At 48.8% G+C, this 16,294-nt stretch overlaps 1 protein-coding gene and 1 pseudogene across 1 annotated transcript; both read left to right on the forward strand.

Moving 5' to 3' along the window:
* Positions 1-1,200: 1,200 nt before the first annotated feature.
* On the forward strand, positions 1,201-7,784 carry LOC120753353 (T-cell surface glycoprotein CD8 alpha chain-like). Its single transcript, XM_040065456.1, has 7 exons — positions 1,201-1,461; positions 1,550-1,737; positions 2,295-2,657; positions 3,227-3,313; positions 3,703-3,819; positions 4,772-4,802; positions 7,070-7,784. The coding sequence occupies exons 2-7, from the start codon at positions 1,692-1,694 to the stop codon at positions 7,113-7,115; spliced, it is 690 nt and encodes a 229-aa protein (XP_039921390.1). The 5' UTR covers positions 1,201-1,461; positions 1,550-1,691; the 3' UTR covers positions 7,116-7,784.
* Positions 7,785-10,478: 2,694 nt separating this feature from the next.
* LOC120752690 (T-cell surface glycoprotein CD8 alpha chain-like) lies at positions 10,479-13,693 on the forward strand (annotated as a pseudogene).
* Positions 13,694-16,294: the final 2,601 nt, after the last annotated feature.

The raw sequence follows: 16,294 nt of genomic DNA on the forward strand, positions 1-16,294 counted from the left end.
GCCCTCCTGCACCTATATCTCCCTGATGACAATAAGCTTTTCCCTTGCCTTTAAAGATATATTCACTAGCAGAGGAAAAGGTGGCCTAGCCTGGAAATCAACTCAACCTGTGAGCAAAGAGGGCCAAGATCAAGGACACCTCCACACAGAGGAGAGGAATATCTGGGTGCCAGTTTGGTACCTTGGACTGTTTCGTAATAAAGTTTACTATTTGTCAGAGACAAGAATCCCTATTAAGAAAGGCAGGAGCCCTTCCTGGACGATCCTTTGGTTGTGCAGGTTCTCCCAGCACATCCAGCACCACATCTCTGAGGCCATGCGCTGCATGCTCACTCAGCAGCAGAGTGAGAACCTAGAATTGATGGATTTTTTGTCCCATCCTCATCGGCCAGCACATTCATTTCCATTTTACTTTTTTTTTTGCCTTATTCAAGGTAGACATCACAAGTCTCCCAAGCCTAACAAAAGCATGAATTTCACATATCTCAGCAGGGCCTAAAAGAAGCTTTCTTCATTTGCCAACATGCATTGAAGCCCAGAGAAATAAACCCAGTTCCTAAACCATTTCCAGTGATTTAGCTCTGAGCCCCAATAGAAACGGCATCAAACCCAGCAGCACCTACTTTGTGACAGATCCAGGAGAAAGGGGCTTTCTTTGCAGAGGCGTGATGGGGAAAAAAAAAAAAAAGAAAAAAAAAAAAAAAAGGCATATTAAAAAAAAAGAAAATCAACAAGAAAGCCATGAAGAAAGAAAGAAATCAGACTCTAGCCCAGCCCCTCACGGGCTGGTGAAAATGTTGTTACTGTACGTGTCTGAAGCTCCAGGAAGCATCACCCATCCCCATGTGCAAGAGGTCACCTGAAGGCAGCAGCAAGGGCCTCTCCACTGAGGCACACAAGGGGCTATTTTTAGCAGAGAGGAAGCACCTGTGGTGAGAGAAGAGGGCCACAGGTTGTTAAAATGAACAAAAAGCAAAGCACGCCCTGGACATTGAGCACTCACCTGAACTTTCTGCTCACAGACCACCTGCCCTGCACGAAGAGATTCGCAATTGCAAAGAAGAATTAAACAAAGAGGAATTGCAAAGAGAACAATCAAGCACCTGAAGAACCCAGCTGTGTGCCAGCAGCACGTGTGCTTGGAGAAAAGTGATATGTATAGCAATGCCACGAAACACCTGTGCCTCACTTGAGGGGAAACAACATAGCGTGGGCTCTGCCTTCCACATGAGAATCCTTGAGTGCACCAAAGAGAAGGAGGCAGAATCCCTGCCAAGAAAAGCAAAGTGCAGCCTGCATCAAAAGCGTGGGACTCGTCCATAACTTCTGCAGAGCTGGAGCTGCTGTGGATCCCCAGCGGGCTGGGGACAGCTGGCTGTGGTGGCTGATCCTACCTCAGCCGTGAGCAGCATCACTCTGGATCTCTAGGGAAGTCATCCAGGAAAAAGGCTTGAGGCACCAGTAAGAACTGATAAGGATATATTAGTCCAAACTCTGGACAAGAAACTAATCTCTTCAGAAGCCTATTTTTTTCCTCATTCCTCCACAGATGCCGAGCATCACCTCCTTACCCAAGAGGGTCCTGATGACATCACATCCTCCCCAAAGAGAGACACAGCCTCCCAAGCCAAGTGACAAAGATCATCTCAGCTGTGCTGCACCAGCCCCAAGGACAGACAGCCCAGGAGAAGATGGACACCGCTCCTGCCCTGCTCCTGCTGCTCACGCTGGCATTCTGTGAGTACGGACACGGGGCTGTGCAGCCCCTTCACCGGCAGGGACAAGAAAAACCCTTCCACTGAATCCAAGACAAAGGACTAATGGGTTCAAGGGGAGGAAAAAATCAAAGCAAAAAGGCTGACTTTGAGATGTGCTCAGTCATTGTGGGGGAAAGGCAGAATCACCTCAGGCAGCAAAGGGCAGCCACAGGGGTGACTGCAGCACCACGGGCACTGGGAAGGGAGATTGATCCAATGAGTGGTTCTGGAGGGGAGGGAGGAGGGTGGAAAAAAGGGGCTGGGCAACAAGTGCCAAGGGAGTCACTTCAGAGAAGCTGGAATGTCCTGGAGAAGGCAGGGGAGGGGCAGCACCCACCTTGCAAGCCCTGGTGGCCGATTGCTGAGCACCCTCCATGCACCACCCCAGCAAGGACTCCAAGCAAACCTTCACATCATCCAGACACTGAGCTCTTCCCTTTCCATTTGTACTTCCAGCCCACAGACAGGGAGGGAGGTTTCCTCAGGGAACCCTTTGACTCTTCCCAAGTGGTTCCAGCAAGGATTTCTCTCCTGCAGGCTGCCCTGGCGTTTATGGCCAGTCACTCGAGATAAAGCTCAGGTCTCCCAAGGACATCACCCAGCTGCGGCTGGGCCAGAAGCTGGAGCTGGAGTGTCGCTCTGACAGGCACAGTGGTGCTTACTGGATCCACCAGGACAAGAGTGGGAGCCTTCACTTCATTGTCTTCATCAGCTCCACATCCAGGGCCACCTTTGAGGGGAATCAGAAAACATCCCCACACTTTGAGGCCTGGAGAGAGCACACGTCCTATCATTTGGCAGTGAAATCTTTCACACCGCAGGATGAGGGGAGCTATTTCTGCGTGGCAGGTTTCAACCAAATGCTGTACTTCAGCCCTGGCCAGCTTGCCTTCCTTCCAGGTCAGCACCACCTTCACCCAGCCCTGCCCTCCTGCCCGTGCCCTTTTTTACCAGCCATCCCTCCCACAAACCCCATTTCCCTGCCTGCTTGCCCAAGGCATCCTGTGACCAACCCACTGCTCCTCCTGCCAGAGGCTCCCTGCTTCCCACCTCTCCTTCTGGGACTGCTTCTGCCCAAAGGCAAACGTGACTGGGCTCACCCAGCATCATCTCCACATCCCCACTGCTCCATCCCAGCCATGGCTCTGAAGGGAGAAGATCAACACCAAGTGCACCAGCACCCCCTCCTTCCCCAGCACACGCAGGTCCCAAAAGTACCACCAAGCTCAGGGGGCTCAGGCTTTGTGAGGGTGTCAGAAGGTGGGAAATAAGGAGGCTGCAGCTTCTTGTTGGCTCTTGGGACACCCTCCTTTGCGGAGTCTCCCTCCAAAATGGGCTCTGTGAAGTTCTCCTGGAGCTGAACTCAAGAGCACCTGTGCCCTGGGTAACAGGGTAAGAGAGCAGAAGTGCAGGAGAGATATGTTTTATTCTCTTTCCCTACATGCTGAATTCATCCATTTCACTTACAGCCACCACTGTAGTGGCACCCACCATGTGTGGATCCACCCCCAAGAGCAGCACAACTGAGGAGCCAAACCTCCAGACTCCAGATCCAGGTAACCTGAGTGGAGGGAGGGAGAGGGGAAAGGCTGGACTCTGGTCCACTGACACCAAGGGGGATCCTGCAGGCATTTGGGGATTGGGAGGGGGAGAGAAGATCCACAGAGCTTCTTTGTCACGAATGCAAGGATTAAATTCCAATATTTCATTCAACCTAGGAAAGGCTAAATGTGATGTAAAAAGCATGAGCATGCCTGGGCACACCAGGAACACGGGCAGGGAGGGTACAGCCCTGGGGGCTGGGGCTGCTTTTACCTCAGCAGGAGACATGAGGAAACTTTTGCCCACATTTCCTCCCTCGAGTCGCCAGGAAAATGGTTACACCAGCACTGTCTGCAACACCGGCCATGAGCACCTGGTGGACATTCCATCTTCTCTATTCCAGCAGAGAGAACGCAGGAGGATCTGGATTTCTTCTGTCACATCTTCATCTGGGTGCCCTTAGCAGGTGCCTGCCTCCTGCTCCTCATCGCCCTGGCCATCACCATCGTGCTGCGCCAACGTAAGGCTCTCCACACCCTCTCTGGATGCACCTCTGGCATGGGAGCTCAGCCCTGCCCCTCAGGGAGATGGATGTTCTGGCAGTGCTGGGAGGCAGACAGAAATCAGAGCACAGTCAATGCAAGACAAGGGCCACTGTTAAAATCAGTGTGTTTTCATCCCCATCAGCAGGATTAGGATGAGAAAGAATTATCGAATTAGAATCACGCAGTCAGAAAATTATTTACGTTGGCAAAGACTTTCAAGGAAGGAAAATAGATTAGAAAGAGACAGTGTTTACTCTGTCAACTGTCTTGGCTCATAAATGGGTGTGTCAGAGGTTAAAATCCCAGAGCCTGAAACATTCTGACCTAACAGAGCAAATATGCTCCAGAAAATGCTGAGTCCCAGCAGCAGCTCGAGATGGAACCAGATGAGAAACTTCATTACACGATCATCAGTGAAAAGGCCTCAGCTGCAGCTAATTTCTGCAGCAATTTCCAAACCCTTTAGGATGGATTCAGGATGGATTTTCACCTTAGTCTAAAATTAATGGCTGGGAGTTTTATTTTGCTCAATCTACCCCAAAGTAACAGCACAGAGGCTGAAATGGGGAAGAGCACAGTTACCTTGGGTGCATGCAACAATTGCTGCTGAGGGATTTTCAGCAATGTGCTGAAGTCATTGGAGACAGCAAACAGAAATAATTCACCCTCAGCGTTCCCAGGTTGACCCTGCTGCTGCTACTCACCTTAAAGATTAATTAATGAAAATATTTAAGTGGATTACTGGGGTAACATGAGCTGCAGCACCACTCCCTGGCATGGATTTCCTCAAAAATAGCCTTGGTTTATCCATTATTAGTCTTGAAGATATCAGCTGCAGGGGAACACCAGCCCTGCTTCACTGCAGGGTTTCTTTCCTGAGCTGTCACTTGGCACCTTTGAACTAAAACATTTTCTCTCTTTTCTTAGAAACCCGAAGACGAAGATGCAGGTGTAAGAGGTGAGTGCCAGGCACTGGCATTTTTCTCTCCAACTTGGCAACATCTCACCCTCAAGAGATAAAGGAGGCAGGTGCCAAAAAGCAACCTAAAAATTCTTCATCTGATAGAAGGTGGTTGGGAGGAGCCTGAGCAATGACTTTAAGGGCAAAAACGGAACAGAAGGTTCTCCTGTCCTATTCTTGGTTTTGTTTGCGGCTTTTTGTCTGTTTGGGCTTTTTGTTTGCTTTTTTGACTATTAAGTCATTCAAATCATTGAGCTCTGACCCTGCAGCAAATACAAAACAGAAAGACAGGAGGTGTTCATGGCAGCCCACAAACTTTGTGCATCCCCCAGTGCCCATAACTAAACCACATTTCTGTGCTTCCAGTGCACCACTCCCAACTTGAGCTTGGGGAGTGACCACATTGCATCTCTTCCCCTCCCCAGACAATTCACTTGATTTCATTACTGCATATTCAGATGTGCCCATGGATTACATGTAAGTTCCTGCATCCCAAATCCCCTTCTGCACCATTTTGGACCAACAGCACCAGGCTTCCTGCCTCTGTTTCCCCAAGAAGCACGAAGGAGCAGTAGCAGAGAGGCTGCTGCAGCCTTGCATGACTCTCCTGAGAAACAGCAGAGCAGACAGGAATAGGCTGAGGGGTAGCCCAGTTTCCAGGGCACGCAGGAACCTTTCCTTTGTGCTTTCCCTCCTGCCTCCCCAAGCCGCCCCTCACCCTGGGTCACGGGGAAAACACGATCGGGGTGAGAACTGCAGTTTCCTGGTTTGGAAGAGGAAATGCTTTTTGCCCACACATCTTTTGTTTCTGCAAATCGACCTCCCTGCAGCTGGTTTGCTCACCTCTCCTGCTCTGCAGGAAACCACTTCTGCACTTGTGCGAGCCTTGTGCAGCCTGGGGCTTGCGGCGAGGGAGACACCAAGAAGTCTCCACTGAACTGCTGCTCAAGGGCAGCCTGGGCTGGGCTGGTGCTTGGAGCAGCTGGGTTGCCAAGAAACTTTGGAACAGCACATTCACATCTCTGGAGCCTCATTCTTTGCCAATCAAAGCACCTTTTAAATCAGATCAATTCCTGTTCCTTGATATACACCTGTGGGTTTTTTTAGTACGAGACGTAATTGCCATTTTGTTCTCCAGATTCATGCAGTCCCTCCCCAGCATTAGCAGAAAATGGATCCCTACAAATTTATTTTTCTTTTAAAGGCGGGTTGCATTTTTTCAAACTGTCTGTAAAATGGAACAGACTGTCATTTCCACAGGGGGTATCTATTACACCCTGCACTTTCCTGATCCTCATCTGCCTTTCCAGGGCAGAAATGATAAGGAACAGCTCTTCATGCAGCCTTGTTTAGGAGAATGTTTGCATTTTTCCCTTATCTCAACCCCTGTTGCCAGCTCTGTGCAAGGATGTTCTGTCTCTCTGGGAAGAAAAACACCCTGCAGAGCTCTCCCACTTTGCCCTGATGCAGTGGTTGTAATACAGGAGCCTCAGGAAATCACCTCCTCTGGGATGGCTCTCCTTCAGCAGCCCTAAACTTGACAGGGCTCTGGTTTTAGCTATTGTGCCATCTTTCAGTTTTGATTTAAAGAGGAAATTCCTGCTGCTCTGAGCAGCTCCTGCTTAGTGCAAGGAAGATCTTTGGAAGTTAACAGTGCAATTCACTCCCTTAAAGAGCACCCCAGGATCTGGCTTGTGATCCTTGCTGGCAGCAGAAGGATTCCTTCTCCACCACCAATTAAACTTCCCTGAAGAGGGGTGCTGGATCCCCAACTCCTTAGATCAGCACAAGACTCTCAGTCCATGGAGAGCAGTCATTTCTATCATTTTGGGTGCATGTTGGATGTCTGGAAAGCCTCCTTTCAAAGTTCTCTGCAGGCAACACATTCCAACAAGAAGAAGTCTCTCTGAAATGATAGCACCCCGTTTAACTCAAAAAAAAACCTCCTGCAAACCCTGAGCTCTTCTTCCTTCATTCCTTTCTGCATGTAGAGAAAGGCTTAGTGAGAGGACAGGAGTGTGCAGAAGTCAGAGGGAAATTTTAAAAGGCCACTGTATTTTTTAATTAGTATTAGATTTGACCATCAGTGTACCTTGAGATACAACCTGAAACGGTGGCAGATCATTCACTTGCACAGACAGGATTTAGGAACACTTTGCAGCCTTCTCTGGGAGCTCCCTGGCTGCAGCCCAAAGCTAAAGGAGCTTTTATTGACTTCTTGCTCCTCTCCCATCTGAGTAAACCAAACCCTCTTCTCTCTCCAGACCTGCAAACGAGGAGTCCCCCAGGAAACCCAGAGCACCAAAGTAACACAGATCAGCATCTGCTCCTTCTGGCTGCTGGACCATCTCCTGGGAGCTGTCAGCACAGAAATCCATCTCCTACGACAGCACAGCACCTCTCCCACTGTGCCCCGGCAGGTTTGGAGAGACAAGAGGGAGCGCAGACACACAGCCAGCAGCAGCTCTGCCCTGTGAGCTGCAGGGTAAAGCACAGCTCCTGCCAAACCCTGAGCTTCTCTGGGCAATGCCAAAGGCATTCCCAGCGGTTCCCAGCCGGGGTTCAGGCACCAGAACCATGCCAAGCCTGATGCTGACGCGCCTCAGTGAGAAGCTGATGAGAAATGAGGACACGAGCTGGACCTTTGCTCAAGGCTGTGCGGGACTTCCTCCCAAAATGCAGCCAGAGGTGGAATTTGCTACACAAAGCCTTAGAAATAATTATCCTCACCCAACAGGTCTTCTTCTTGCGGTACCTCTCTCCCAGGGTTTTTGTTGTTTCATGTGATGGAACACAAGACTGCAGTGAGAAGTTAATATGGATTAAAGGGCTTTTCTGCTGAGGTTTTTACAGTCCTGGGGGTGAGGTTCACTGCTCCCCCCACACTAGCCTTGTTCTGCTGCTACCCCTGATCCTCCTGTTTCTGCAGGAGTTTGGCCTGAGTAAGGAAAGTGAGATTTGCTTTCTTTCTGAGGGAAATGCCTGAGTGATTTAAAAAAAAAAATAAAAAAATAAAAAAAATAATAATAAAAAAATCTTTGTCACTTGTTTTGTTTAAGCAGGAGGCTTAAAATGTTGGTATTTTGGGGACATGCTATGGACTATCGTGAGTTCTGTTTTTTCAGACTTGTATTTCATGTAAATATTTCCTTAGTATACTTGCAATTTAAGAACTGAGATATAAAATAAAACTATTGTAGTCAGATTCATGACCATTATTTCTTTCTTGCTTCAGTCCCTAGTCTCAGAAAAGCTAAAATCCATCAGGAAGATAATAAACAAGGGGTTGAAAAAGTCTTGGCTAAGGGAAAAGCCAGTGATTTACACACCATCCTGAGCTTCAGCTTCCAGCTTACCACAGCCTAAAATCATCTAAAGGTATCTTCCCAGGGATTTGCTGATGGGCCCAGTAAGACTCCCACATCCCAGGAAACTGCCAAGAAAGTGCCTGAGATAAAGAATCTGCGGGTACTCAGGAATTCTTGTCACAGGGCTGATAAAAACCTGGCAAGAAAAGAGTGGAAGAAACCCTTTGATAGTCTCCTCCTCTGTAAACAAGATGGGAAGGAGAGAAAATCAGAGAAAAACAAAGTTCTTCCAAACTTACTTGTTTGTAAGAATTTAAAAAAAAAAAAAAAAAAAAAATCCAGCAAAAAATTCGGGACTAGGTGAGGGTATCTAAAAAATAGCAGGCAAATACTGAATGACAACTCCATGGAACTACATACATTGTGAAGACAAAAATGAAAAAGAGAAAAAAAAAAAACAGAAAATCCCCAATATTGAGGCAATGAGATCAATTTAATTATTGGGTGGTCTCCTATTGACTTAGTGGGAGCTAAAAATTTTCACTTAAAAAGCTGCAACTCAAAGTGTTCCTGCCAAAAAAGCTATAGCTCTTTCCTCATCTTCTCATATTCACTTTTTCACGTCCCACATCACACCAGGTTCCTGTAGCCCAGGCAGAAGTGCAGTGTGCTCCTGGTACTGACCCCCGCACCCAAATCCTCTCCCAACAGACGAAGAAATAGAAGGATCTGTTTGCTTTGGGCATTTTTATTTGTTTCAGAGGGGTTGTTGGTTACTCCAGAACACACCTGATCACTTTTAAGCCCAGTGCCAAGCTCAGGAGGCTCTGGGAGGGCTCCTGCCTCCCTCTACACATCTTCACACTGATCCTCCAAGCCACACTCTGCAGGACACAGCTCACACAGCACCAGTGACCCTCACACATCGATGCCCAGTGGTAGAAACATTCCTAAATCATTTTCCATAACTCAGCTGTCAGCAGCAGCACAAACAGCAGCACCTGTATTCCAGCAAACCCAGGGATCAAGAGGCTTTTGGCAAAGGTTTATTAAAAAAAAAAAAAAAAAAAAAAAAAATTAAACAAAGAACCTTACACAGAAAGATAATCAGCAGGAAAGCCTGTGTGTGCAAAGTTGCAGGAAACATCACTCATCCCCCTGTGCCAGTGGTCATCCTGGGGCAGCAGCAAGGGCTCTCTCCACTGGAGCACACAACGGGCTTTGGGGCAGGACAGAAGGAACTTGTGGTGAGATGAAAGAACCACAAGGAGATAAAACAAAGAACAAGCAAATCACAAATTCTGGCCTAGAAACTAATTCCTTCAGAAGTTCATTTTTTCCTCAACGCTTTGCCACAGATGCCAAACGTCGTCACTTTACCCAGGAGGGTCCTGATGACATCACATCCTCCCCAAAGAGTGACACAGCCTCTCAAACCAAGTGACAAAGATCATCTCAGCTGTGCTGCACTGTCCCCAAGGACAGCCAGCCCAGGAGAAGATGGCTGGGTCATCCCGTGACCTGAGTAGCAGTCCCAATAGCAACAGCATCAAACTCAGCAGCACCTGAGGAAGAAAAGGAGCTTCCTTGCAAAGGTGTAACAAAAACCACTCCTCACACAGAAAAGCAGTCAATAGGAAAGTCAAGAAGAAAGAAATCAATCCAACGCCAGCCCAGCCCCTTGCACGCTGGTGAAATGCTTCTTTGTACGCATGCAAAACTCCAGGAAGCATCACCCATCCTCATGTGCAAGTGGTCACAGGCAGCAAGGGCCCTCTCTGGTGAAGCATAAAAGGGTTTTTGTGAAGAGCAGAAGGCCCTGTGGTTAAAGAAGAGAACCACAAGTTTTAACCACAAAGGAAAGGCAAAAGGCTCACTTGTGCAAGGGACAGTCTCAACAGGTTCCAGTTCCCAGACCAGCTACCTTGCATGAAAGGGCTTTTGCTGAGCAATAGCAAAGAACTGAACAAAGAAGCGCAAGGAGGACAACAGAGAAGTACCCATCCACGTGCCAGAAACCTGTGCTTGGAGATGAACAACACCCGTGGGTCCACACCATGAACACCGTGGGCTCTGCCACGCACACGGGGCTCCGTGAACGTGCCCAAGACAGGGAGGCAGAATCCCTGCCAAGAACGTGTTCTGCACCAGAGGATGGGGCTGGCCTGGACCTTCTGCACAGAAGCTGTGGGGAGGGAACAGCAGGCTGCAGTGGCTGATCCGCCCTAAGCCTTGAGCAGCGTCACTCTGGATGCCTAGGGAAGTCATCCAGGAAAAAATCCCTGAGGTCCTTCTAAGAAATGACGATGTTAAAGAGACCCAGATTCTGGACTTGAACGGAATGCATCTGGATGTTGGGGTCCTGATGACATCACATCCTCCCCAAAGAGAGACACAGCCTCCCAAGCCAAGTGACAAAGATCATCTCAGCTGTGCTGCACCAGCCCCAAGGACAGACAGCCCAGGAGAAGATGGACACCGCTCCTGCCCTGCTCCTGCTGCTCACGCTGGCATTCTGTGAGTACGGACACGGGGCTGTGCAGCCCCTTCACCGGCAGGGACAAGAAAAACCCTTCCACTGAATCCAAGACAAAGGACTAATGGGTTCAAGGGGAGGAAAAAATCAAAGCAAAAAGGCTGACTTTGAGATGTGCTCAGTCATTGTGGGGGAAAGGCAGAATCACCTCAGGCAGCAAAGGGCAGCCACAGGGGTGACTGCAGCACCACGGGCACTGGGAAGGGAGATTGATCCAATGAGTGGTTCTGGAGGGGAGGGAGGAGGGTGGAAAAAAGGGGCTGGGCAACAAGTGCCAAGGGAGTCACTTCAGAGAAGCTGGAATGTCCTGGAGAAGGCACTGGAGGGGCAGCACCCACCTTGCAAGCCCTGGTGGCTGATTGCTGAGCACCCTCCATGCACCACCCCAGCAAGGACTCCAAGCAAACCTTCACATCATCCAGACACTGAGCTCTTCCCTTTCCATTTGTACTTCCAGCCCACAGACAGGGAGGGAGGTTTCCTCAGGGAACCCTTTGACTCTTCCCAAGTGGTTCCAGCAAGGATTTCTCTCCTGCAGGCTGCCCTGGCGTTTATGGCCAGTCACTCGAGATAAAGCTCAGGTCTCCCAAGGACATCACCCAGCTGCGGCTGGGCCAGAAGCTGGAGCTGGAGTGTCGCTCTGACAGGCACAGTGGCGCTTTCTGGATCCACCAGGACAAGAGTGGGAGCCTTCACTTCATTGTCTTCATCAGCTCCACGTCCAGGGCCACCTTTGAGGGGAATCAGAAAACATCCTCACACTTTGAGGCCTGGAGAGAGCACACGTCCTATCATTTGGTAGTGAAATCTTTCAGACCGCAGGATGAGGGGAGCTATTTCTGCGTGGCAGGTTTCAACCAAATGCTGTAATTCAGCCCTGGCCAGCTTGCCTTCCTTCCAGGTCAGCACCACCTTCACCCAGCCCTGCCCTCCTGCCCGTGCCCTTTTTTACCAGCCATCCCTCCCACAAACCCCATTTCCCTGCCTGCTTGCCCAAGGCATCCTATGACCAACCCACTGCTCCTCCTGCCAGAGGCTCCCTGCTTCCCACCTCTCCTCCTGGGACTGCTTCTGCCCAAAGGCAAACGTGACTGGGCTCACCCAGCATCATCTCCACATCCCCACTGCTCCATCCCAGCCATGGCTCTGAAGGGAGAAGATCAACACCAAGTGCACCAGCACCCCCTCCTTCCCCAGCACACGCAGGTCCCAAAAGTACCACCAAGCTCAGGGGGCTCAGGCTTTGTGAGGGTGTCAGAAGGTGGGAAATAAGGAGGCTGCAGCTCCCTCTTGGGTCTCGGGTCAGCCTCTTTAGGGAGATCCCATCCAAACTTGGCTCTTGAAGTTCCTCCAAGAACTGAGTCTCCAAAGCTGAGTCTTTGCTGTATCCAGGAACAGCCAAGCCCAGGCAGGAGAGAATTATTTTTATTGTATTTCCCTCCATGCTGAATTCATCCATTTGACTTGCAGCCACCACTGTAGTGGCACCCATCAGACCAGGACCCACCACCCAGTGCGGCATGACTGAAGAGGACTCCTGCCTGAAGACACTAGATCCAGGTAGACTGGATGCAAGGAGGGAGAGGGGAAGTGCTAGACCCTCGTCCACTGATAGCAAGGCAGATCCCGCAGATATTTTAGGATGGGGGGAGAGTGAAAATCCATACAGCTTTAGCAGAGTTGGAAGGATTAAATTCCATCATTTCATCCCCCATAGGAAAGGCTAAGGATGATGTAAAAAGCATGAGCATGTCCCATGCCTGGGCACATCAGGAACAGGAGGGGGGAAGGCAGAGCCTCAGGGCCCAGCTCTGCTTTTAGCCCCATCAGAGGACGCAGGAAAACTTTCAGCCTTGTGTCCTCACCGGGCAGGGCCCTGGGCTCCCTCCCCCGCCCTCAGCCCCACCAGAACCGTCTGTAACACCAGCTGTGACCTTCCCTCTTCTCTATTCCTGCAGACAGCAGAAGGCAGGAAGAGCCAGATCACTTCTGTCTCGTCTTCCTCTGGGTCCCCTTGGCAGGCCTCTGTCTCCTGCTCCTCCAGCTCCTGGCCATCACCGTCGTGCTCCGTCGACGTACGGCTCAGCACTAACCCCTCCAGATGCAGCTCTGGCCTGAAAGCACAGCCCTGCTCTCAGCGGGGTAGGTGGATGTTCCGGCTGCTTTGGGAGGCAGGGGATAACCTGGACACAGCGCAAGAGAAGGATCCCTGTTACAGCCTGGGTACCTTCCAACAAATCATCTTCACAATTTCAGAGTGCCCTTCCCCTCCCACTCCAGCTCTTTCCAGTGATTTTGTACAAAGGAGGTGCAATGATCTGACCGCAGCATCAGGGGTTCTTTCCCAACAAAAGGCCGTGTGTCATGCATGGGAAGCATTGTCTTGAAAATGTGTTTTCACTGTTCAGTGTCATTGAATGTGGCATGTGACACATCAAAATTAAATGCATGAATATCAAACAGAAAAGCTGTTCAAAAAACTGAACAAAAGCATTCCTCTGTATTGCAATTTCTGTAAGCTTTGTTATTCTTCCAAATTAAATTACTATGTCCTGACCCAGAGATTAATTATTTGTGGCCTGTTCTACTGCTCGGGAGCCTATAGAGGACAATCCTGTGGGGAGAGAGAGGACGTGGGTATTTAAATTTAAAAAAAGCATTTCAATAAGATGAACACATGTACAACACAGTCCTCATACTGCATGGAATCCTAAGACAGGAGAAACAGAGAAAAATAAAACCCCAAGCAATACAAAAGACGTATATTTGGGCATTATTACCTGACATTACTAATAGTGATGCTCCACCGTGCAGTGCTGCACTAAGACCCCAGTTCCTATTGATCCAGGAAAGATTGATGCAGTAAAGAACTGGGAGTAGGAAATCTTTGGCATTGGGTTTTTTCATCATTTTGTTGGGTATGCTTGTGGGTGCTTTTTCTGCAGTCTTTCGTTTGCACAGGAAATCAACCTCTAAAAAAGGATTACAACACTGACAGTGGTAACGACCCCCCTGAGCACAGCCCCGAATCCACTGCACAGTGAAATCTTCCCATTTTTGACCTCTAGTATCACTGTAACAGATATGAGTTAGCATAATCCTATAAGGGAAGGGAGTTGAAAGGCAAATCCAGCTCTCCACCTGCAGATTTTCAGTGAGATTCTACATGCTGTCCATCCCAAGATACCCAGTGGGTAAAACGTGCTCTGTCTCTTCTTACACAAGGTTTTCTATCACTGAGCTCCTGAAATGTTAGTATGTTTTACAAATACACCCAATACTGAACTGCTCTGCTTCCACCATTGCTGCAGAAGCAGCACAATCCTCTCCCTAGCAGGTCAGAAGGTTGAGAGAACCACAACAGCTTGGGGTGAGCACCAGAACAAACCCTTTTGTAGTCACTGCCCCAGTTTCTCACTGAATACGCCAAAAATTACCAACATCACCACAGAACCCTCCAGAAGAGACACACCCAGCACAGCCCTCCAAAGCAACACTGACTTTCCTTTGCCAGCTCTTCCTTCCACACAGTCCCCTGAGCAGCTTGTGCTGCAGCTCAGCTCAGCTGCACCCAGCACTGCACCTTGGATTTAAACCTATGGCTCAAAAGCGCCTGAAAAGTTTTCCACTGACAGGTAGAGCTGAGCAACAATATTCTTTATAATCCACTTACAATCTGGATTTCCTTTAGAAGACCAGTAGAAGGCAAAACCAAAACTGCATCTTTTGCACTAAAATGTTAAGAAGCAATTGCAAGTATCAGTGCAGCAGCGAGAAGGGAAAGTGCCAAGAGCAACTCCAGCCCTTCATGCATAATCAGCAAATCATAACCTCTAGCAAATCAGGCAAGTTCACCCAAACTGGCAGGGTTTGTGGTTGAGGGCAATGTCTGGGCAAGGAGCCTGGGCTGCTGTTTGCACGAATAAAAAGAGGAGGACTGGCTGAGCTGGTGTGCAGGGAAGCAGCTCAAGGCTCCTTGTTTGTGCATGCAGGAAGCCGTTGCTGGACAGGCCCTACAGATCTGACAGCTTTTGGTTACAGCACGTGGAAGAGGTTCTAGTTCCACAGTGAGCTGACTGAGCAGGGTGCAGAGGCCAAGGCTGGAAGCTGTTACAGGCAAAGTGGAGCCTGGCAGAGAGAAGGACACTCAAAGGGGAGCAGAAGGAACACATTCGTTCAGAGGTCGATGGTTACCTAACTGCACACTTGCTCCAAATTAATAATGCAGTAGCTCGTAACTCAGAATATCACGGGTTAAAGACAAACAACCCAGGAGTTAACACTTAATGGTGGAGAGAGCAAGATCTGTTGCACAATTTAAGCATAACCTCAACAAATAAAGGAAGAAAAAGAGTACAGGATGGTCACTAAAAGCCTGTGAAGATGAGGAAGGCATCAGATGCCCCCAAAACACAGAGCATTCAAAATTTGTTTTCTGAGTGAGAAAAGATTTTGATAAATCAACTCCAGATACATAAAAGAGCCAGGATACCCCCACCAGAGCCAGTAACTGGACTGGTCAGTAAAACCACTTTGTCTGTCCAAGCCTGTATTTGACAGGTGACCTATCACAGGCAAGTAACCTAAGCTCCTTCCAGACTCCTCAGACGAATTCTGTGGCGCATTTTGTGCAAGGGCTTGGAAGCCACACCCAAAACCATCCCCTTGCCGCTGCTTCTGCAGCATTCAACAAAGAAAAGCAAATTAAGGCAGGAAAAAAGTACAGAAACCTCTGGGAGAACAGTAAATAGGCAGTGAAACACAACCTTCCTGTAAGTAGGTTTCTTCCTTCTGATTCATCTGACATCAAACCTGTTTGACATGCAGGGTCAGCACAACTTATCCATCCCCAGATTCCCATCCTGAACTGTGCTGAATAAATGGAATATGTGTACATTTTTGCCATGGGAGATCAACCACATCTGTTTGTGTTCCACATTCCTGGAAGCTTCCCACATAACTTAGAAAGCTTAGAAATACTGGATTTGCTCTCAGTTCTGAGGGGAAAGAATTGTCAGTCAAAATATCTACATTCAAGTATTTATTTCCTCTTCCCAAAGGCAAATGTCTCATGGATGATGCTCAAGACTTGAACTGAAACATTATTTGCACCTTCCCCATCTCCGTTTTTCTCTAGCCAAAGGAAAAGTCCTACCTATAACCTGACACTTAGTAAGAAGAAAGAAACCAACAGCAGTGTCACCAGGTCTGAAAATAAACATGAGGCAGAGGAAATGCAGGGGGAAAAGGGGATCTCCTTTTAAAGGCTGAACTCAGGGAAGGTTTGCTCACTGCAGCCCAGGTCACAGCACCCACCAGCTTCAGCACTGAGTGTTCCAGTCTGCACTGTTGTTTGAAAACACCCTCTAGAAAGTGAAAAATTCTGGAATAGAAACTGGACAACACTTCCAGGGCTTTTGCATTTGAATACAGATACAGCTGTGCTGTAAAAATTAGTGTGAGCTGAAACACCAGTTCCTACAAACAGACCCAGCAGGACCCAGTAAGAGCTCATAGGAGGCTGTGACCAGCTTCAGTTCCTGGATTTCTCTACAGGGCTCCTAATTTAATGCAAACTCGAAGTCATAAAGAAAGATTAAGTCACTCTCATCTCACATATGTGCATTTTTGTAAACCACTCCTCC

The sequence above is a fragment of the Hirundo rustica genome, chromosome 5 (genome assembly GCF_015227805.2).
Source record: "Hirundo rustica isolate bHirRus1 chromosome 5, bHirRus1.pri.v3, whole genome shotgun sequence".
Classification (NCBI taxonomy): Eukaryota; Metazoa; Chordata; class Aves; order Passeriformes; family Hirundinidae; genus Hirundo; species Hirundo rustica.